At 37.1% G+C, this 24,716-nt stretch overlaps 1 protein-coding gene and 2 long non-coding RNA genes across 3 annotated transcripts; all 3 read right to left on the bottom strand.

Moving 5' to 3' along the window:
- Positions 1-4,807: 4,807 nt before the first annotated feature.
- On the bottom strand, positions 4,808-5,496 carry LOC135439101 (uncharacterized). The gene is made up of 3 exons (XR_010437990.1): positions 5,342-5,496; positions 5,145-5,276; positions 4,808-5,083 (listed from the first exon to the last, which is right to left on the bottom strand). It is a non-coding gene; the product is annotated as an uncharacterized LOC135439101 (long non-coding RNA).
- Positions 5,497-6,950: 1,454 nt separating this feature from the next.
- On the bottom strand, positions 6,951-7,614 carry LOC135439391 (uncharacterized). Its single transcript, XM_064698113.1, has 3 exons — positions 7,455-7,614; positions 7,195-7,399; positions 6,951-7,142 (listed from the first exon to the last, which is right to left on the bottom strand). The coding sequence occupies exon 2, from the start codon at positions 7,381-7,383 to the stop codon at positions 7,225-7,227; it is 159 nt and encodes a 52-aa protein (XP_064554183.1). The 5' UTR covers positions 7,384-7,399; positions 7,455-7,614; the 3' UTR covers positions 6,951-7,142; positions 7,195-7,224.
- Positions 7,615-8,718: 1,104 nt separating this feature from the next.
- LOC135439094 (uncharacterized) lies at positions 8,719-9,420 on the bottom strand. Its single transcript, XR_010437988.1, has 3 exons — positions 9,261-9,420; positions 8,995-9,202; positions 8,719-8,928 (listed from the first exon to the last, which is right to left on the bottom strand). It is a non-coding gene; the product is annotated as an uncharacterized LOC135439094 (long non-coding RNA).
- Between the last annotated feature and the right edge of the window lie 15,296 nt (positions 9,421-24,716).

Raw genomic sequence — 24,716 nt, 5'->3', positions numbered from 1 at the left:
CTAAAATATCTACAACGAAGGCTAGTAAGACAACTCCTGTTTCTACCACAAAGACATCTCCATTTTCAACTACAAAGACTACTAAAATCTCTACAACAACGACATCCCCAGTTTCAACTACAAAGACTACGCCTGTGTCGTCTACAAAGACAACTCCACCTTCAACTACAAAGGCTACTAAAATCTCTAGAACAAAGAGTATTCCTGTGTCATCTACAAAGACAACTCCACTTTCAACTACAAGGACTACTAAAATCTCTACAACAAAGACATCCCCAGTTTCAACTACAAGGACTACTCCTGTGTCATCTACGAAGACAACTCCACTTTCAACTACAAAGACTACTAAAATGTCTACAACAAAGACTACTCCTGTGTCATCTACAAAGACAAATCCACCTTCAACTACAAAGACTACTAAAATCTCTACAACAAAGAGTACTCCTGTGTCATCTACGAAGACAACTCCACTTTCAACTATAAAGACTACTAAAATCTCAACAACAAAGACAACCCCAGCTTCAACTGAAAGGATAACCCCAATTTCAACTACAAAGACTACTAAAATCTCTACAACGAAGGCTACTAAGACAACTCCTGTTTCTACCACAAAGACAACTCCACTTTCAACAACAAAGACTACTAAAATCTCTACAACGAAGACAACCCCAGTTTCAACTGAAACAACAACACAAGTTTCAACTACAAAGACTACTCCTGTGTCATCTGCAAAGACAACTCCACCTTCAACTACAACGACTACTAAAATCTCTACAACAAAGACAACCCCAGTTTCAACTGCAAAAACAACTAAAATCTCTACAACGAAGGCAACTAAGACAACTTCTGTTTCTACCACAAAGACAGCTCCTCTTTCAACTACAAAGACTACTAAAATCTCAACAACAAAGACAACCCCAGCATCAACTGAAAGGACAACACCAATTTCAACTACAAAGACTACTAAAAGTTCTACAACGTAGGCTACTAAAAGTTCTACAACGAAGGCTACTAAGACAACTCCTGTTTCTACCACAATGACAATTCCACTTTCAACTACAAAGACTACTAAAATCTCTACAACAAAGACAACCCCAGTTTCAACTGAAAGGACAACACCAATAACAACAACTAAGACTACTAAAATATCTACAACGAAGGCTAGTAAGACAACTCCTGTTTCTACCACAAAGACATCTCCATTTTCAACTACAAAGACTACTAAAATCTCTACAACAACGACATCCCCAGTTTCAACTACAAAGACTACGCCTGTGTCGTCTACAAAGACAACTCCACCTTCAACTACAAAGGCTACTAAAATCTCTAGAACAAAGAGTATTCCTGTGTCATCTACAAAGACAACTCCACTTTCAACTACAAGGACTACTAAAATCTCTACAACAAAGACATCCCCAGTTTCAACTACAAGGACTACTCCTGTGTCATCTACGAAGACAACTCCACTTTCAACTACAAAGACTACTAAAATGTCTACAACAAAGACTACTCCTGTGTCATCTACAAAGACAACTTCACCTCCAACTACAAAAACGACAAAAATCTCTACAATAAAGACAACCCCAGTTTCAACTGAAAGGACAACCCCAATTTCAACTGCAGAAACAACTGAAATCTCTACAACGAAGACAACTAAGACAACTTCTGGTTCTACCACAAAGACAACTCCACTTTTAACTACAAAGACTATTAAGTCTCAACAACAAAGACAACCCCAGCATCAACTGAAAGGACAACACCAATTTGAACTGCAAAAACCGCTAAAATCTCTACAACGAAGGCAACTAAGCCAACTTCTGTTTCATCTACGAAGACAACTCCACTTTCAACTATAAAGACTACTAAAATCTCAACAACAAAGACAACCCCAGCTTCAACTGAAAGGACAACCCCAATTTCAACTACAAAGACTACTAAAATCTCTACAACGAAGGCTACTAAGACAACTCCTGTTTCTACCACAAAGACAACTCCACTTTCAACAACAAAGACTACTAAAATCTGTACAACGAAGACAAACCCAGTTTCAACTGAAACAACAACACCAGTTTCAACTACAAAGACTACTCCTGTGTCATCTGCAAAGACAACTCCACCTTCAACTACAACGACTACTAAAATCTCTACAACAAAGACAACCCCAGTTTCAACTGCAAAAACAACTAAAATCTCTCCCAGTTTCAACTGAAAGGACACAACCAATAACAACAACTAAGACTACTAAAATATCTACAACGAAGGCTAGTAAGACAACTCCTGTTTCTACCACAAAGACATCTCCATCTTTCAACTACAAAGACTACTAAAATCTCTACAACAAGGACAACCCCAGTTTCAACTGAAAGGACAACACCAATTTCAACTACAAAGACTACTAAAATCTCTACAACAAAGACATCCCCAGTTTCAACTACAAAGACTACTCCTGTGTCATCTACAACAAAGACTACTCCTGTGTCATCTACAAAGACAACTTCACCTCCAACTACAAAAACGACAAAAATCTCTACAATAAAGACAACCCCAGTTTCAACTGAAAGGACAACCCCAATTTCAGCTGAAAAAACAACTAAAATCTCTACAACAAAGAGTACTCCTGTGTCATCTACAAAGACAACTCCACTTTCAACCACAAAGACTACTAAAATCTCAACAACAAAGACAACCCCAGTTTCAACTGAAAGGACAACACCAATTTCAACTGCAAAAACAACAAAAATCTCTACAACGAAGGCAACAAAAACTACATCTGTTTCTACCACAAAGACAACTTCACTTTCAACTACAAAGACTACTAAAATCTCTACAATTAAGACAACCCCAGTTTTAACTGAAAGGACAACACCAATTTCAACTGCAAAGACTACTAAAATCTCTACAACGAAGGCTACTAGGACAACTCCTGGTACAAAAAGTACATCTGTTTCTACTACAAAGACAACTTCACCTTTAACTACAAAAACGACAAAAATCTCTACAATAAAGACAACCCTATATTCAACTACAGAGACTACTCATGTGTCATCAACAAAGACAACTCCACCTTCAACTACAAAGACTACTAAAAACTCTACAACAAAGAGTACTCCTGTGTCATCTACGAAGACAACTCCACTTTCAACTATAAAGACTACTAAAATCTCAACAACAAAGACAACCCCAGCTTCAACTGAAAGGATAACCCCAATTTCAACTACAAAGACTACTAAAATCTCTACAACGAAGGCTACTACGACAACTCCTGTTTCTACCACAAAGACAACTCCACTTTCAACAACAAAGACTACTAAAATCTCTACAACGAAGACAACCCCAGTTTCAACTGAAACAACAACACCAGTTTCAACTACAAAGACTACTCCTGTGTCATCTGCAAAGACAACTCCACCTTCAACTACAACGACTACTAAAATCTCTACAACAAGGACAACCCCAGTTTCAACTGAAAAGACAACACCAATTTCAACTGCAAAAACAACTAAAATCTCTACAACGAAGGCAACTAAGACAACTTCGGTTTCTACCACAAAGACAACTCATCTTTCAACTACAAAGACTACTAAAATCTCTACAACAAAGACAACCCCAGTTTCAACTGAAACAACAACACAAATTTCAACTGCAAAGACTACTCCTGTGTCATCTACAAAGACAACTCCACTCTACTACAAGGACTACTAAAATCTCTACAACAAAGTCAACTTTAAATACAACTACAAGGACAACACCAACTTCAACTGCTAAAACAACTAAAATCTCTACAACGAAGGCTACAAAAACTACTCCTGTTTCTACCACAAAGACAACTCCACTTTTAACTACAAATATAACTCCAGTTTCTACAACTCCGATTTCAACTACGCAGACAACTCCACTCTTATCCACAAAGTCAACTCCACTTACTACTACAGTCTCTCCGGGGTCTACTTCTCTAGAGCCAACTGTATCATCTCCAATGTCCACAACTGTAGATCCGACAACTTCAGTGTTTACAACTCCAGCTTCAAACTCGATTTCTACAAATGCCACTTTGTCTACTGTGACAACTATGTCTACTGCTGATCCAGACAATTATCATGTGCACCAACACAACCATCATCATCATATACCACAGTTTCCACCGTTTATGCTTCCATTTCCTGCACTTTCTGGTCTTCTGAATTCAGACCGCCTGCCTATTATACCTTTTCCATCATTTCCATTTCCAGCTGCAATACCACCTCCACATTTTCCAACACTTCCTGATATCTCGTCGTTTATCCCGCCTTTATCACAAATACCGCCACCACCGGGTCTTCAAGTACTGCCTCCGCTTCCACCAGGTCCTAGACCACCTGCTTTACCGCTTTCAAGCCTACCGCCTATCAATAATTTACTGCCAATTCCTCCGAGAATACCAGCTCTATCTTTTCCTATGCCTCCCGTCTTGCCAACTCCTTCCAGAGTTCCAAGTCTAGCTCTTCCAAGTTTTCCAGCCCTTCCACCTCCACCCAAATTACCGGTTCCAGCTCTTCCTAGTCTACCCAACTTCCCAACCCCTCCCAAGTTCCCAGATTTAGCCCTTCCTAGTTTCCCCAATCTTCCAGCCCCTCCCAAATTCCCAGTTCCAGCCCTTCCTAGCCCTCCCAAGCTTCCGACTCCTCCTAGATTTCCGGTTCCAGCGCATTTCACACCTCCTGCATTACCGTTTCCGGGATTACCTCCACCACCGCCACCATTTTCAAGCCCCTTTTCACTTTATGAAAATAGAACTTATGACGTGATAAACAAATAAAAAATTTGTGAATTAAATTTACATTTTCTCTATTAAAATTTACAATTCATTTATTGGGTGGCTTTTCAAGGGGACTTAGTTTTGTTCTGAAGAAATCGCTAACAGCAAGGTCCACAACCGCCACAGCAAGTTCCACATGATCCATAGCATGGTGAACAGCCACAAGGACCACACGGACCGCATGGTCCGCAGCAGGAGCCAAAGCAGGGACCGCAGCAGGGCTCACAGCATGGTCTACGGATAGGAATTAGAGTGGAACAACCGTCGTGGCACATCTTGATGGACTTCCTTTTGTGTTTCATAGCGATTATTGTAAGACCTGTTGTGTGCAAGGTAGAAAAGCACCTACCTTTCAGCTGAATGCCTCGTGAAAATGTTCTTCACTGCTTGTGAATTCAATATTGTCGAGGGCAATTCCCAGATTCTAAGCGTCCACAAAGTCCGTGTAGCCTATTGGTTGATTACAAAAACAGACCGACTCCTGTTGTAAATAGATGTTTCAAAATATTTCTTCCAATTTAATTTTACATTTTCTTTTCTACTTACATGCCTAAAAACAGTCACAATGAAAATACAAATATTGTGCCAGGATGTTTTATGTAAAAACATTCAATGATGTATGTCTAAATATTCAGAAGGTCCATTGGACCTTGAACAGTTTTTACTTAGGCCTACTATATTTTTTCTTTATATTTTCAAATATTTGTAATATATATATGGGTATTTTTTAATAAATGCTGCACGGCTGCTAAAGTTAATATCTTTGAATCATACTTCTGAATTCTCCTGTGACAAATCTTTATAAAACCTCTCTTTTTTAAATATAATGCAATTATGTATATGTACTAAACATACTACTTGTGGATAGAACTGTATCCGTCAAATTTAAGATAACCCTTCAGAAGTTTAATTCAAGGCAACTATTATCAGATTAATATTTTTATATATAACATGTTAAGTTGCCAAATGTTTCTCTTAATATTTGAGTAATACGTTTGCCAAGCGAAAAGTTAATTTAGCTAGTTTAGTTAGTTTTACTTGTGCCCCTATGTCTCAGATGACAATTATATATTATAGTTGCTATCAACAGTTTCCACTGTTCGATTGGGTTATTTGGGATAAAACACTCGTCTTCTTTCAGAACATATTCCTCCCGCAACTTTATTTCATAGCTATGTGTACGCAATTGAAATTTCCATTTAGCTATTTTACAAAATAAGTACACACAACAAGTCTGTAATTAACATTTATTAACTCTTCCTTATAATCCCATTAAATTAAGACCATCATACCATCATCACCATTAAATAACAACTTGATGCCAACTTAACTATTGAAAACCATGCAAATCTTGTGGAGAAAATATATATAATTAATTAAAATTCACATGAATTTTGACTTACCCAGTATACCAGTACCAGCGATAACGTCCAGTATCACTAATGTGGGTGCATTGTGCTCTGTATCCTATCTCTATCCTATCCTAATTCCAACATATGGCTAACACCATAAAACGATTATAGTTAACAGCGAAATCTGTTTAGAGAAAATTGATAAATTGAAAAAAAAACATAGTATATTTGTAACTTACCAATTTATCGACACGCCGTCGAAATTTTAAAAATGTATTAGTTATTAATACTGTGTGGGACACACAGGAAAAACTTGTGTACGAAATTATTTACAAGGAGTGCAAGCAAAAAACATGACTTGTAGTATTACGTATCGAGCTGTGAAAAACTTTCAGAAATTGGTGAATTTGGTTTGCCAAAAATACTTACTTTTAGCCATTTTTTGGAATTAAGATTTACCGACGAATTTCGAATAAACATTTTTAATTTGTTTTTCTTGTTTCCAAAAAATGTATATGGAACTAACAAATGTTTGTTGAAGACTGAGGATATTTTTTAATTCACTGCTGGGCTTACGAAAGATTTTAAACCTGAAAGTCAAGGCTAACTGCGATTTGTTAAAAGCAATTTTGCAAATTTATTTTTATAAAGTCTACACCTAAAGACGGTATTAGCTCTAAATCGGGAACGCGACCGAAGATCAGACCGAATATATTTCGAAATACTTGTATCGACATATATATCCTATGGCAAGACATTGCATGTTGCCAGTTTTAATATAGCTATCAGAACATTCAAAACAGTTGTTTCTTTATATGAAATGATATATTTAGTGTGCAGTAACAATTATCTTGAACGCTGTATTCTATGGACATAAATAATTTTGAGAGCTACACATGATAGTAGCTGTGAGCTATTCTTCCTAGATTTCTTCTGCAACCGAGATCTCATCACCGCCTCATCCGAATTTAAAAGCCAGTTTATTCAGTGTACTTCTGTGAACAACAGTTAGTAAAATTAAATAAATAATTAATAAAATAATCGTACCAAGACAAAAATTAAAAGCGTCCAGCGTTTTTAACACATTCGTCCAGTCCAGAAACCGGGTCCGCTTGGACCCCACCAGCTATTAAAAGGTCCGTTGAATGACCCAAAGCAGGGATCATAATAACCACCAGGTGCGCTACCACCGCAAATTCCAATGCAGGCGCCGGGATAGCACGTATATCCAAACATGATGATTTGGTATGAGCTGTATAGGATTTTTAACTTCTTATTAAGTCTTTGGAGCTAATAATTAATCTTACATTGCTCGCGTTACACGAAAATAGGAAAAAATGCCGAAATTTCAAAAATATTTATTTCGAAATTTGAGTACCGAAAGGTTTCAGTGTCGGTGTTGAACTGACTAAAAATCTATACGTAAACTGTGAGGCTGAAGCTGGACTATGAGGTGAAATCCAATGCCTACTAGGCTGAAACACGAGTACATAGCTATGTAATATGGTCTGTACTTTCTGAACAGACTACTTTAAAAGCGATTCCAATATTCATCGTAATGCAGAATAATCAACTATGTTCCTAGAAAGTGCTAGCCAGATAACTAAAATGCCAAATACGGCACAGAATTATGCGATAAGATATTTTTCAATGTTATTTTAGTTGGTCAGATCTATTATTTATTTTAAATTTACAAATTACAAGGTGCCGTCTATATTGTTTGTGGTACTATTGCATTATTCCTTAATTTCGTTCTGAAGAAGATTTAGTTAACAGCACGGTCCACAGCCGCCGCAACAGGGTTGTAGTCCATTTCGTTTTCCACAGCAAGGGTTGCAAGGGCCGCACGGGCTACGGCCGCAGGGTCCACAGGGGCCGCAACAGGGGCTGCAGCAGGGGCTACAGCAAGGGCTACAGCAAGGTGAGCAGCAGGAGTCGCAACACGAATAGCATGGATTACACATCTTGATAGGGTGGCGAGTTTTCTTGCTGTAGGTCAGGGATAATCAGATAGGCCCTAAATTAGCGGCGATATAGTACCAACCCTTAAGTCAATTTCTTCACGGAAATAAGTTCTATTTAAGGGGCAAATCGATTTTAGAAATATTGTGATTATTTTCAGCCTCCAAGTCTCCAAAATGCCGACGGACCCAAATGGCACAATGTTTAATTACAGGAGAGACTGGCACCTTTAAAAACAATTATTTTTATATTACTTTTGATTTGAATAAATATTTCTACTTACAGGCCTAAAACATTCACAAAAATTTCGTATTTGAATATAGAGTTCTTTTCTGTACGAGGTTCAAAAGATTAATGAACAAAATATTACACAGCCATTGAGAGCTCTTGCAAAATCATTTTCAAAGCCTGCTTTGGTATTATATTTTGAAGGCCTACTAAGTTTTTGGTAATTTATCGGAAATCGGAATCGATTGCCTTCCAAAGCCGAGTTAGCTTTCGATAGTTATACAAATAGAAAGAGATTGCTTAAAAATTAAAGTAGAATTCTTCAGTTTATTCGATAAATATATAGCATAAGAGGAATATATAATAGATAAATCAAGATGGTTATTGGTGAAATTATGGTTTTATTTTCTTTGTCTATGTAAACATAAACCTTATATACTGATCAAAGCTGTTGAAGCGTCAGATTACCGAGCGCTGGTGGGTATATAAATAATTTTGAAAGTCAAATGACCCTAGAATTCTTCCTGGATTTCTTCTGTAAGCCAAATCTGCATAACCGCCTCAACCATGCCATGTATATCCCAGTTCTTTCTGCTTATCACATTTTTATATTCAGAAAATATTATTAAAAAAAAGTAATATTTTATAATTACTCACCAGGACAAACATGGGAAGCATGAGAACAACATTCAATCACCAACAGCCACCCCCCCAGCAGCCACAACAAGAGCCACCCAGGCCGCAAACGGGCCCAGCCATTGATCCATAGCTGGGATCATAGAAGCCACTCGGCGCGCATCCACCGCAGGAACCAATACAGGCAGCGGGATAGCAAGGCCAACTGCACATGGTGATTTGGTAAGAGCTGAAAGCGAACGAGATTATAATATCTTTTATATTTAATATTATTGAAATTGAGTTACATTAATCGGGCTACACGAAAAAAGGAAAAATTTCTAAGATTTCAAAACTTATTTATTTTCTAAGCTGAGTTACGAAAGGTTTTAATGTTGATGGTAAACTGAATAATGTTTGATTTGTAGGGCCTGAATAGGTTATATATTGAGTGAAAATTCAGGGACTGCTGTTACGTAAAGAAAAACAGATTTTTTATTTAAAACCAAAACTTTAACGTACAATTTTAATTAAATTTCTTGACTTGGTTTTGCCACACCTCATTTTATGCCTTTTAAGGCCAAATTGTGGATGAACAAAAAACCTCTGCCAAAAATGTCATTTTTAGCCAATAATTAACTTAAGAACCACATGAATTAAGAGTGTTGGGACTTAAGTGAAAATGCCAAGAGTGCATAGAAGACAAAACGGAAATTAATATCATACACGCTGTGCTACAGAGTTGAATAAATTAAATGATATTAGTCGCTACTTTGTGTATGCATACTTGTGGTTTTGCTGATGTTACGCATACGCCGCGTGTGACAGCCAGAGCGACAGCGAACGCTGCTAGGCGAAAGTCGAGCGACTTGTCAATGCTGTCAGACCATCAACTCAATCGTTGTCTCTCTCTCTAAAATTAAGTGCGAAAATGTGCAAATTAGATTTTGTGGTTGACGTAAAGACTTTCCCAGCACATACGCACAACCAACAACAACTCACCTTTAATTACATCCAGTCTACGCTGCGTATACGCAACCCGGCATCTAGTGAGCAACAACAACTTTTTGACACCACGCATATGAATTAATTAGCAATTGCCGCCGCGCCTGATGTACCTGCTATTTAGAAGCAGCCCTCTGACAACTAATATACGGGGTACATATGAGAACGATATTTATGGAAAGAACAGCTATGTCTTAAATGGTCGAATATTAAATACCCTTGCGGACAGAATAATTAAATTAAAGGACAGAAGTATTTCGGCTTTTTAATGTTAATATTTCTTTTATTTGTTACAATTATAAACAAAGTTTACTCTATTCAAATAATTTTTTGCAACTATTTGTTTTTCGTTTCATTATGAACTCCCGTGATTGTATTGGGCTTTGCCACATATAGTAATTTTTAGGGTTCCTTGGTAGTTGGGCACTAGAGTTGAGCAACATCCGGGATAGAATATCAAGTATAAAATGCTTACAATGCCATTCTTAATATTAACAGGCTTCCTTTAACTATAGATAATTGGCGCCTCTTCATGAAGAAATTTCTATGATATCAGAGTAGTGTGCTAATCAGATTTGGCCCACTCGTAGAAATATAAAGAACACCGAAGTCTATATAATGTAATACTGACTGTATAAAACATTTGTCGAAAGAAATACTTCGCAACAACGGCTATTTAATAACCCGAACTTGTTGGCTTTGTTATTTAAAATACCCGAATTGAAAGGTATAAACATGTATATAAATATGTGCACGGTTTTCGTGCGTGTGAGTGTGTGGTGAAGCTTGTGGTTTAGGCGCTCTTAATGTCAATATTGAAGGAGTTGGGAGGTACAGTACGTTTGACTGGTGCGCAGAAATCGTACCTTGTTGGACCAAAGCTTCAAAGTGGTTGACAAAAAGTTAGCATTAACAATAGTTAAGCCAAGCAATCGCAACTTGTACTCGCCATGTCCTTGTTAGCTCTTGCATACAATTATAAAGCCATTAATGTCAAACGGAATGACACAGGACACATTGTGTCCACCCACACATTTACTCACCCGCACCCTCACACAAACACACATACACACATTTGCCGGCAGGACAATTGTAGAGCATTGTAATTGATTACACTTGGGATCAGCTTCATTTTGACATGGCCCAAAAACAATCCCCAAAACCCTGCATTTAAAAACTACTCTCCATTTTATTGTCTAGGTAAGGAGTAGGGGCAAATAATTTGTAAGTGTGTGTGCGCAACTGTGTGCAAACTGTCAATTTAAAATGTCACTACCAATAATAAACGAGGCTTGCCCACACACACACACGTTCACATACATTTATTGGACACATTATGCAGAAATCAATGTTAATTGTTAAGTGAAATCAATTGCCATGCAATTTTTTAAGTGTTTCATGAATTGTTTTTTTATTGTTCCAACACTTGAAAAACTATTCGTTCCCTGCTGCCAACACATAATTGATTATTAAGAGTCTGGACAAGTGGGGAACAATGGAAACGAGCGTTAATTCAATATTTTCATTAAATATTTGCATTCCTCTCTGTGGAGTATAAAAATAATTATTTTAAAATTGCGTGCAGGCTTTTTAAGCAAAAGCTCTTAGAAAAAAATATCTACAGGCTATCTTACCTTTGGAGTGCTCAATTTGTATTTTCTATTCTCTGAAATGTTACTTAATAGAGAATAATAAAACTTTACACATGGATAATTAAGTATTATATGTTGTGCACATTCTTCAGTCGTGAAAGATAAAAGAGTTTCATTTGAAGACGTTTCTTCAGGTTGCAAATGGATTGATAGAAAATATATCGTCTGGGTGATATATTTGCGACTAATATATTATTAGACATAGCTATAAGGTATCTTTCAGCTGGTCTTCTTTGTCTTTTTGTTTTCATAAAAATCCCGTTTGCCATTCATTTATCGTTTTGGCACTGGCTGCATCAACAAAGAATGCGCATTAATTTTCAGTTGAGTTCCACTTATTTATGCGTCACATTTCAGATATAATTTCAGCGGTTGCATAAATAATGCAACGATTGGCCGAATTCGAATAGTGTCTGACTACGAAACGCATTTGATGCCACTGGGAATTGTGTTTATGGCCACAATTTCACTTGGTAATCGGCGACGACGCGCAAGTCAAGTTAATGCCAAACAATTTGTCAACAATACGTATTATCAGATTTTTGATTGAAATTCTTTCTTGTTTTGTTTTTGTTTTCTTATCTTCACTTTTAGTTGTGCGCTGAGTGAAGATTGATTTGAGGAGCAACAACCACAGTGGAAACAAAGAATTTATAGCACAGTGTGCAGTTGAAGATGAAAATGATTGATTTCCCGTAATGCCAGAGGCAGGGAAATGGAAGGCGGGGTAGGTTTTGAAGCTGGCATTCACTCAGAGTTTGTATTTGAGTTTGAGTTCTTGTTTTAAACTGAAGCGTTTGTTTTTGCTAGCCGGTCTAATCATCAATCAATCAATCATATGCCCTGCAATTGCTGCATAAAACAAAAGGCAAAACGCTTAAAGTTTTGCGCCCGGCAAAGTATGCAACGATTTTTGTCTGAGCTGCAGAGTGCGTGTGCTTTCGTGTGTGTGTCTGTATGCTTGCCTCCCAACTTAACGGATCAGAATCCGCCACAGTCCCTGACTTTATCTCAGCTTGCGAATTTAATTTCAGCTGTCAATCAGCATTCATTACGAGCCAGTTGGCTGGCTTTAAAACCGCATTTGAAGGCTTGCTAAAGACAATTCCGCATACGCAGCTTATAAAGAGGGCAGGTAAAAACAGGGCCAGCTGCACACGGCACATACACACACACACACACACACACACACACACACACACACACACACACACACACACACACACACACCCACAAACAGCCGCCAAATTGATTGTAATTGACACTTATTGGACAGCAGACGCTGACAGAGTTTCGCTGTGTGGATTGCGGACCTTTGCCCTTTTTGTTTTGGGACTCTCCTGAGGCGGTGCAGAAATATGTCGCTGCAAATAAATCAATAAGCGCCAGACACTATGTAACTTCCGTTACACATGTGCAGATAGACAACATTTTACGGATATTTTTTGAAGCAAAAAATTAATATATATATATATACTAGCGGGTATTACCCGGGCTTGCCCGTGGCACGTGTAAAGTAAATATTCTCAAAAAGCGTTGAAAATGATTTTGAAACTGATTGGATGGTTAACAAACAATTTTCATACAAACGATTTCCGCCAATTTACCACTGTTGCGAGTGGAATTTCCCAAATCGCTGAAATACGTATCCATTACATTCTTACGTTGAGCTTTGAAAATAAGTTTGAAGCAAATCGAAAAAAAAAAATTAAACTTTACCAAAAAAATCTTTGAATCTTTGATGTTTAGATTTTGCAAAAAATGTGAAACTCGTCTCAAATGAATTTTCATATAGATCTTTGGAAATGAATTTGAGGGCGAAACGTCACCCACAAAATGTTTGACCCCCATTACCACTAAGGAGGGATGGATTTTCCAAAAAGTGCGAAACACTCCTCAAATGAATTTGAACAAAGATCTTTGAAAATGAGTGTGAGGCCGATCGGATTATCATAAGGTAACTACAGTAAAAATTGCAGCTTCTTAGCTGTTACGGTTTGGGCTGTGCGTTGATCACCAATCAGTCAGTCAGTCAGGACAAACAGTTTTATACATCGATATTTGAGGGTACCATTTTCACACTAATTTTGACTTAAAATAATGTGGCCAGATTTAGATGCCAATTTGATCTAGAGGTCAAACCATGAACAGTGAACAGACCGAGTTATGGGTGTGGGAAATGTTGACATAGGATATTTGAGGGTACCATTTTCACATGAATTTTGACTAAAAATAATGTTTCCAGATTGAGATGCCAGTTTAATAAAGAGGTCAAACCATGAACAAAAAGCCGAACCTTGTGAAAATCAGATGAGTTTTGAACGAGTTATGGGTGTGGGAAATTTTTTACTTATGACTACATAGGATATTTGAGGGTACAATTTTCACATGAATTTTGACTAAAAATAATCTTGCCAGATTTAGATGCCAATTTAATTTAGAGGTCAAACTGTGAACAAAAAGCCAAACTTCATTAAAATCGGATGAGATTTGACCGAGTTATGGGTCTGGAAAATTTTGACCTATGTCTACATAGGATATTTGAGGGTACCATTTTCACATGAATTTTGACTAAAAATAATGTTGCCAGATTTAGATGCCAGTTTAATAAAGAGGTCAAACCATGAACAAAAAGCCGAACCTTGTGAAAATCAGATGAGTTTTGAACGAGTTATGGGTGTGGGAAATTTTTTACTTATGACTACATAGGATATTTGAGGGTACAATTTTCACATGAATTTTGACTAACAATAATCTTGCCAGATTTAGATGCCAATTTGATCTAGAGGCCAAACCATGAACAAAAAGCCAAACTTCATGAAAATCAGATGAGATTTGACCGAGTTATGGGTCTGGGAAATTTTTTACTTATGACTACATAGGATATTTGAGGGTACAATTTTCACATGAATTTTGACTAAAAATAATCTTGCCAGATTTAGATGCCAATTTAATTTAGAGGTCAAACCATGAACTAAAAGCCAAATTTCATGAAAATCAGATGAGATTTGACCGAGTTATGGGTGTGGGAAATGTTGACCTATGTCTACATAGGATATTTGAGGGTACCATTTTCACATGAATTTTGACTAAAAATAATGTTGCCAGATTTAGATGCCAGTTTAATAAAGAGGTCAAACCATGAACAAAAAGCCGAACCTTGTGAAAATCAGATGAGTTTTGAACGAGTTATGGGTGTGGGAAATTTTTTACTTATGACTACATAGGATATTTGAGGGTACAATTTTCACATGAATTTTGACTAAAAATAATCTTGCCAGATTTAGATGCCAATTTAATTTAGAGGTCAAACTGTGAACAAAAAGCCAAACTTCATTAAAATCGGATAAGTTTTGAACGAGTTATGGGTGTGGAAAATTTTGACCTATGTCTACATAGGATATTTGAGAGTACCATTTTCACATGAATTTTGACAAAAAATAATGTTGCCAGATTTAGATGCCAATTTAATCTAGAGGTCAAACCATGAACACAAAACCAAACCTTATGAAAATCGGTCGAGTTTTGGCTGAGTTACAGGTGTGGAAAATGTTGACCTACGTCTTTATACGACACTAGCGGGTGTTTCCCGGCCTTACTCGTGGCACGTGTACCCCCATTTCCACCAAGGAGGGATGGATTTTCCCAAAAATGCGAAACACCCCTCTAATGAATTTGAACAAAGATCTTTGAAAACGAGTTTGAGGCCGATCGGGTGATTTGACATATTTTCACCAATATTCGACTTTAACAATTCTGGAAGATTAAAAAATGTTGCTAGCACAGAAATTAATAGAGTAGTAGCAGAATTTCAAGGTATATGTAAGAATATGCATATCATGCACGGAATTTAAGTTTTATATTGATTGAAGCCCAGCAAATATGTTTTTATTTTTAAAATTTTACATTTTAATATCAATGGCTATTAAATGGAAAAATAAGAAAATTTATTTTTAAAGTCCCCTTTTTTCAAATTGGGAAACGCAACCCAACGGATATATACTCAATAAAAAAAGCTGGTCAGCAGAAAAGATCAAAATGCGATTTTTTTAAGGCACACGTGTAGAATCAATTAAGAAGACAAACTACAAATAAAATGTGATTCCTGATTTACAAGTTTAGTTTTGGCAAATCTGTCAGAGATGGAAGTTTAGTAAGAGCATTTATTGAGCTGAATTATTCTGTGTATAACAGTTAGAGAAATGAATAAAACCAAGGACTATTCAATGTCAAAGCATAGATGAAACAAAACTCTGTTTAAATAAAACGAAATATTTTTGATTTCAAGCAATCTACGTGAAAATCTCTGCAAAGGAGCTCTGACATTTTCTTTTTTAGTTTTATTTTGTTTCGTTTTGCTATTTCAAACAATAACAATGACAATATACTAATGCAAGGATCCTTTATACACCCACACACAGATGGTCTAATGGAAGTAAAAAAAAAAGTACGAACCGAGTCAACAATTTGGATTTTAGCTTGTGGGCCAAAAACGTGTCTGGCATTTTTTTGTGTGTTCGGCTGTTGTTAATGAAACCCAAAGTGAGAGTCTTAAAACAGGCTGCCAGTCGAATTGATTTCTCAGTTGCTTTGTTTTGTGGTCAGCAAATTGTTTTAAATTTCTAACAACTAGTTTAACAGCCTCATGTGCACCCACTTCACCAGCCATACACGCACACACACACACACACTCGCACTTGCACACATCACATACGGGGCACATACAAAAAGTTTTGTTGAATTAAGGGCCGACTTACTACTGGAATCCATAGTACTTACTTACGCCTTCTTCGTTGTCCAACGAAGCATTGGATTTTAGCTGAGCTCTGGAGCGGTGCTAAGTGCAGTTTTTCCAGCCGCCCCCCCGCAATCCTGCCAGTTGTCCAACTCACTCCCATCAGCCCGTTCAGTTTCGCTAAAGCCGTAAGCTGTATTTAAAGTTGCTGCAAAGTTTTTAATTCAAATTGAGAAGCGAGCGAGAAATGCTGCAGCTGAAGTCAAGCCAAACCGAACTCGTTTTCAGTTTGATTGACGCATTGAATGATTACCAACGGATTTTTCACAGTCTTTTCCCACAGTTCCGTAACTGTGTACTTGGCATTAAAACTTTAACGCGGACGTAAATTTATATGCCTGCCACTCGGTTTGTCACCTGAGCCAATAAATCCCTTTTTCATGCTGCCTCAATGACGTCATGAGTTTTCCTTTAACCAGTGCTGAACTATTGCAAATTGAATTGAATTTAACTTGGCTTGTTATTGTTTCTTAATTAATATGATCCTTAAACTACGCGAACGAAATAGACTGACTTGTAAACGAACTAATCATGTCTAAAAAAAATTTCGAAAAGTATCTTCTGTAAATCTTTTGGTAGTTATATGAAATAACAGTTGCTGTTTCGAAGATTTAACATTAAATTGTGGCATTTACTGTGTGTGGCTTTTTGTCCGCAAAAATAAAAGCGACAATCAACAGTCAACAGGAAAAAGAGGCCACAAAAAATTATATAAATATGTATATATTTATATATGTATGTACAGTATATATGAAATGCTCATCATATTTTTATAACCACGTAGACATAAAGATTCGAATCGCTATACTTCTAAAGGGCAACGTGAACCGGCAACTGGCAACTGGCAACTGGGAACTGGCCGGCGAATTTGTTGCTCCGTTGTTGCTGTAATCTTTTGTTATGTGACCAATAAAGTAGGCGGCAGTTGGCCCGCAGGCAAGGCAGAAAAAAAATTTATAAATGCACCCCATCCCCTGTGCAGGACACTGGCCGACGGACGCGGGGGCGTGACGCGTTCCGGGGGCGTGCAAAATTGGTACGTAAACCCGACATAAGCCAAATGTGCAATAAAAGGATTTGTGTGAGAAATTGCATGAGCACGCATTTTAAATCCACATTAAGTATGTATGGGGCTATAGTGGGCGGTGGACGGTGGGCGGTGTTTGGTGGAGGATGGGAATGGACTTTAGGGCAGGACTAGGGCGCTTTTTTTGGGCAGTTCGGTGGCTGGGCATAAACGCGTATAAATAAACATGAAATAAAAATGTAATGAATACCACAACAAAATAACCTAGCCACAGAGAGGGAGAGGGGGAGAGCGAGAGAGAGAAAGAGAGGCGTAGAAAATTGTTGAGCTGTTGCGGCGAGATGATTGAGAAATGATTTATGTCGAGAGCAGTGTGAACAACAAATAGACTAAGTAAACGTAGAGAAGCTGAAATAGTGAAGTGATAAAAGCGACTTTAAAATGTCTAAATTTGATACAAGCTTTGACTATATTTACCTTAATTGTAGCATTACGTTCAATTTCACATTTACTTTGGCTTGGGTGGAGCTAAAAACGCAAAGATTGAAAATAATTTGTAGTTTCTAAGTAAAACCTTATATGGTAGGTATTTCTTTCATGCTAATGTACATGCAATTCTTATTATTAAATATTTTTTTTTATTTTTGCTATTTAGGAATATACGCAAAATAACAAATTACGCGCCTATTCTTTAGCAGATAAAATCTTAAGCTTATTTAAAATATTTTTTATTTCTTTGTATAAATCTATATTAATTGTTTTGCTTTTTTGTATTGTTTTATACGAGTGTTTGGCAAAATTAAAAAAAATGTACCTATATAAAATTGTAGAGGGTATTTATATTTCTCTGCGCTGAACTTAACTGTACTCTCATGTTGATTCATAAATTAAACATCGTTGAAGTCTATTATTAAAGTTAATTTCTATAATCTCAAAAGTATACATTGTTACATGCTACGCAGTTAACAAAGATCTCACTAACAAACATCGACTCGGTGTGTAGCGCATCGGCAATTATCATCATTTGGCCAGAGGCTAATTTTACAACTCCCGCAACTCTCAGCTCAGACCATGTGGCCAGAGTTCGAACTGGGGACGCAGTGCCACAAAGAGTTGCATCGACGTGTGGGGCAGGCCGGCAGATAAATCAAGTTTTGTGGCACAGCCGTTGACGCCTTTGGCTCTGTGCCTTAAAGTCGAAGAGCTAAGGCGATCCCTCGAACTGCAGGCCCTGTCTACACGTTTGGGATCTGGGCGTGTTTTTGAGCTTTGTTTAATGTATATAAATTGATTGGGGATCAATGGGTTAAACTGATTTATCAGGCGTGTCTTGACTGACTTATGCAAAAGACGATGCGAGTGGGCAGAAATTTTGAGCAAGAAGAATGATTCCATTCAAACAACATTAACAACATCAGGGACCACAGAATTCTTTTACATTAGATTCTGCCTTGAATTAAATAAAATTCTATTTTTGTTAAATAATTAACCGAATGGCCAGGCAGCAATAGGAAAACATGCTCTTTCTCCCCAGCCACACAGTAAAAAAACAAATACTATGAAAACTTGTTAAACAACTAGAAAACTTTTTGCAAACAGCGCTAAAACATCAACAACACACACATCCACACCCACACACACACACACACATACACTCGCACACTCGCACACATGTGTGGGTTATTCTATCTCTCGGCTGCGCTGCCGCTCGCGCAATAAGGCAGCAAATGCCTCCAAAGCGCTGGCTCGTGCTTGTTTACTTTCTACTTACAACATTAACAACAACAACAACAAAACACAAAGTTTCAAGTGAGCGTTTGGCATTTCACCTAATTTCATTTAATGCCTGGGGGAGTTTTGGCCTTATAAAATGTATGTCAGAAATCATCTCAAATTGCTCGCGTTGGTTATAGCCAACAATAATTATTGTCAAGTACACATCTAGTATTTCTCCTGACTACAAATTAAAACTTTCATAAAATATATGTCAGCTATTCATTACAATATAAATAAGAATATAATTTTTATGTAAAAAAGGAAGGAAATTAATACTAAGAAAATTTAAAAACTATTAATAATAATAATAATAATAATACTAATAATACTAATAATAATAATAATAATAGCTAATAACTAATAACTAATAGTAATATTAATAATTACCGTAATTATAATAAAAAATAATAATAATATAATAAAAAATAATAAAAATTATGAAGAAGTTTGACTGCATGGGAATAAAGAAAAGATTAAGCAGATCTGTAGGTTTCCTAGCTACAGGATCTATTACTATTAGTTTTATTAAAGGATTAATCATGCACTATCAAAACAACTCTTTAAATAGCACTAGCTACTAAGGCTCCCGCCTTACATTACATTAATCCACTAGTCCGAGCCCGCATCCAAAGTGACTACTTGGTATTCATTGGCAAATGCTTTCAAAGGAGCCTACATATCAAATAACTATTAATACAGAAGTACTCGTAATCATACTCATATACATATAGCCAATTGCCACATCAAATCCAAAATCAATGCCCACAAATCTCGCTGCAGCTCAACTCATTTCCTAATCAATTAAATATTCCGATTTCGAGGGACGGCCGTAACCCAAGTCCAATGAATGCGTTTTGGACATGCCGAACAAAGGCGCGACGAGGGACGGTTACTTAAGATTCATTCAGCTACGAGTTCCGAGTTTTTGGGGTCCTTTTGTGATTGCGTAATTACGTCTAATGAATTCAGCAAAACGAAATTGAAAGAGCGTAGCGAGTCCTTCCCCAGGAATTTCTTTTGCGCTCAACCTTTTTTATTCGCTTTTAGCTGCTTTTTCTTTTGGGTGAGCTTAAGCTTAGGATTTGTTCTTGTCGCTTTTCATTTTTAAGACATGATAGAATAATAAAAATTTAAGGCAGCAAAATCTGCCGTAACATGTATCCCAAATTCTCGACAGTTTTTTTTTTTTTTGTGCCGTTCACAAAGCCAATTAAACAGTTTGGGCAATCGATTTTGTGCATAAATCTCCCCTCCAAAACCCCTAACAGGAGCTGTCAGAAGCTGCCTGTGGCTCGGCTCCTTGAGCCACACAAAGTCCAAAAGCTACACAGCCTTTTCGCCAGCAGCTGCTGGCTGCAAGTGTTTTAAGGACATTTTGGGTAATTGACATTTTGACATCAATTACCGCATTTGCCGGGCGTAAAACTTGTGCTTAACCCCATCTATTTCCTGTATTTGTTGTTGCTGTAGTTGTTTACTAAAGTAAAGTGTCCTTTACAAGAGTCACCTGAGGGCCAACTGCTAATGATTCAAGTGCTTTCCAAATACGAAACAAAACCAAAGAATTGAAGAGGAAAGAAAACCAGTTAAAATTATATATTTAGAGAGCTCAGAATGAACCAAATAACCCAAAAATGATATTATATTAAATATGTGAATATAACACTTTTTGACTGACTGATGTATTCATGATGATTTGCTGAGTGGGTTTAAACAATTCTACTTCACACTTTAAAAATCCCAACGTCCTAGCAAAAAAGGAAATTAAGCTAAAAAGTGATTTCAAGTAAATTATACACTTTGCACGGCAATTAAAAAATATTGCTAGCGTTTAGATTTTCTTTTAAATAAATGTCAAAAAATGTTCCTAAAGTCATATATATGATCGGCACATCTCAACTTCCTTTATCGATGCTAGTCAAAATTCATATCGTATCTCAAATTTGAACCCTGGTACCCTACATGCAACTCCCTTGGCCCGCATTCGGCTCAGCAAGTGGCGTCCAAATGGCGACTGCTTTTTGGGGCAGCTACAGAAACAATCAGAACTGTCAGTGGGAACTCAATGCGCCAGGGCCAGACTGTCAGGCTGCCAGAAGCGGGTCAAGCAGCCAAAGCTACATACATATTGAAATCGCAACAGTGGCAAAAAAAGCCAACAACAAGAAGGCTAAAAATTGCAAAAGTACCGGCCTGACTATTGAATACCCTGTTATATTAAAAACTTAACTGTACGCTTCGTGTAGCATTGCTCTATAATATACTTTCCTGTTTATAAAGCTGTCTAAAGTTCATTCTAATGGGATTGCAATTAAAAATAACATATTTATAAGTATTTAATATATTATATATTAATTATAAACATTTTGGGAAAGTTTATAAAGAACTTTAAACGACTTCATTGCTTAATTTGATGAAATCGTTTTAATAAAGCAAAACAGTTTTCAATTTATTATTAGAAGGCATCTACATTCCAAGTTCTGTCGATCTAGCTCTGACAGTTTCCGAGTTTACATAGTCAGTCAGTAAATGTTCGGTTGTGAAACAAGAATAGTTATATTTTTTGAATTGAGCTGGTTTTTAATACCCACTCTATGGAGTTTTAGATATACTGGGTATATTATGAGCAGCAACAAAAGGAAATGTCATTGAATTTTTACACCAATGCAATGCAACATCAGCTGAAGCAGGAGGAGAATTTAACGCTGTTTCCGCTCCTTGTTCTCCACTGGCTGCTAACGTTTTCAAGTCATTTTCGTAATGGAATGACTTTTGAATATTTGAAGAGCTGTTACACAACATTGAAACTTGACTGGCTGCTACACATGCTGCTGCTGCTGCTGCTGGTGCTGCTGGAGCTGCTGTAGCTGAAGGGCGGCATTTGCTAAATCTTGAAAACGCCTGGGGCAACGGAACTGGGTGCCAGTTTTGGGCCGACTCCCTCTTCTATCTATCGTCGCTTTGAAATTTTCATGAACTGCTGCTGTTGCAGACATCGCAAGTTTCTTTTTAATTTTTAAGCATCTCCTCTCTCTCTCTCTCTCTCAGCAGCACAGTTTTCAATTTGCTTGGCATGCAGCTATCTGTCTATCTAGGCATGTATCCATTTCTACAACTCCAAAGCTACACAGAGTTAGATAGCGTGAGTGGAAGGGAGAGAGCATGTGGCAAGGCAGCAGCATCAATTGCTCAAGTCAAGTGCCAAAGTTTGCAATTGCAACATAATCGATGATTGGCAACATGGGGCAACTGCGCGGTGTCGGGGGTTAGTTTCCATGTGAGTTAATGCCAAATGTTCAAGGGATTCGCTGCAAAGTTTGAATGTGCACATGTTTGCATATTTTGAAGAGATTTTTGCTTTGCCAAACGAATTCAAAGAGCACAAAACACTATTCCTTTTGTCATCTGGCTTTTTGCTTACATCATTTTAGCAATTATCAATTTTTTGTCAAAATTATGTTCCGATTTAAGGAACAACATATATTTTAGCTATGTAAAAACTAATCCTATGAAACACCTGTTAGCTCTATTCTTTTAACACTTTCTTCTTTATCTATTTATTTTTTATTTATTAGATTGAAACATTGCATAAACAATATCCTTTATCACCTTTTATCGACCCTTCAGACCGCGAATACTTTTTGACCGCGAATACTTTTTGGTAAGTACCTACGCTATAATTTTTATATTTGTTTAATTCTTTATGCACCCTCGCGAGAGTATTATAATTTTGAAACGCATAAAAAGGGGTATCTCGATAAATATTCTCGATCAGCTAAGTTAAAAGCTGGACAACTTCAAACTACTACACAATTTATTTTAATTATTGACTTCAGACTGATAAGATTATTATCGAAAATATTCTTTTAAGATACATTTTCGAAAATATAAACTATCAGCCGATGCCCAGCCGGATGTGCTAGTAACTCTCTCATGCATATTCATATTAATAACCAAGTGTTGACTTTATCTTTGGTCGCAGGCCATGAAAGTTGCCCACATATCGACGAACAGCGCATCCCATAAATAATTTGATGTGAGAAGCGAAATTTTTATGGCACCCACATGCGAACTATGCTGAGAGTTGGATTCACAGAGAAGAGCTAATCTTTTATTTTTGTGGGGGACTCGAAAGGTTTTTGGCGAGCCTATGCTCACATATTTATGATCACTCAATTATTGGTGGGGGGGGGGGGGGGGTGGGTTAGAGGGGGCGTGGTCACGTCAGCATGAAACAAATCGAAATGTCTGTAAGTGTATGTGCATATCCATTAGCATTCCATTCCATTTTCATTTATGCGGCCATATTATTTATGCGTGTTGTTGCTGTTGTTTGCCTAAATTGGCATCAATATGCCCCACACATACACACACGAACAAAAGTCGAAGCTGCCACGCCCACCCCCTGTGTGTTGACTGTTGACTTTGTGCGCAGCTCGTGTGAGGCATTAATGTTAATAATGCACGAGTATTTGGCTCCAAATGTCGGGCAATGTACTCGTAAATAGTTAAAAATTATATTTGATTACAGCGGCCATTGGCCCAAAATGATGGCCAAAAACTCAGTTTCCTTCCTCTCTCTTATTTTTGTGGGACAGTTTCGAATTGATTTTACCCCTCGCACTCGTGCTGTTGCTGTTGCAAATGTTGTTTGAGAGAAAAATTGAGATGAATTGTTTAGTAGGCAATTTGTTTAAGTGTGGTTGTGTCATGGGCCAAAGTCGAGTCTACTGGGATGGGCCCGCACTCAAATGTTCTTCATCTTCTTCTGCCTGCTTACGAGCATTTTATGTGACTGTAACTAACTGGAGTAAGGCACTTAATATTGGGGCCTGTAAATATGTGTCAATGTCGGTTGGTTGTGTTAGGGGAGGGGGGAGTGGTGTTTCGAGTGGCTATTTACATCGACAAGTTTATAAAGTAACAAAGGATATAATAGAAAAGTTATTGAGCGCAAGTTTCGTCTCTCAGGATTCAACTTTTGACATTTTGACCACGTTATGTGGCATTCTAATTATTATTTTGGTTTCTTTTACGGTATTATATAATCGATTGGTGGGAGTTAAACATAGCTCAATTTTCGCTTGTATATATATGCAAGAAGTGATATTTATACTAAAGATATGCTTCTGCATATAGAGATACCGATATGCACACATAGATGCAGATACTTATATGAGTACAATGATACACACGTATATAGATATAAGATATATAGAGGAATGCCAATAGAGATGCAGATACAAATGCAAATACACATCGATATGAACATATATAACAAGGTAAACATACAGATAAAGATTAAAATACACATACAAGTATAGATATGGGAACGGAAACATCTCAACATTAACAAGATACAAGTACCTATTTATATATAGATATTAACATTAAGATACATATATCTTTTGATAAAAATATAGATACAAATTAGGGTGCATATTCCGATACAGATACTGATGAGAATGCAAAAATTTGATATGCAGATATTGATAAAGATCAGAACACA

The sequence above is a fragment of the Drosophila montana genome, unplaced genomic scaffold (assembly GCF_035044405.1).
Source record: "Drosophila montana isolate Dmon_TW-CO22-7 unplaced genomic scaffold, ASM3504440v1 contig_402_1, whole genome shotgun sequence".
Classification (NCBI taxonomy): domain Eukaryota; kingdom Metazoa; phylum Arthropoda; class Insecta; order Diptera; family Drosophilidae; genus Drosophila; species Drosophila montana.
This window is presented reverse-complemented; position numbering and strand designations above follow the sequence as displayed.

Excerpts from the sequence above, each read along its gene's own strand:
- LOC135439391 (XM_064698113.1), bottom strand. The coding sequence starts at position 7,383 with ATGTTTGGATATACGTGCTATCCCGGCGCCTGCATTGGAATTTGCGGT.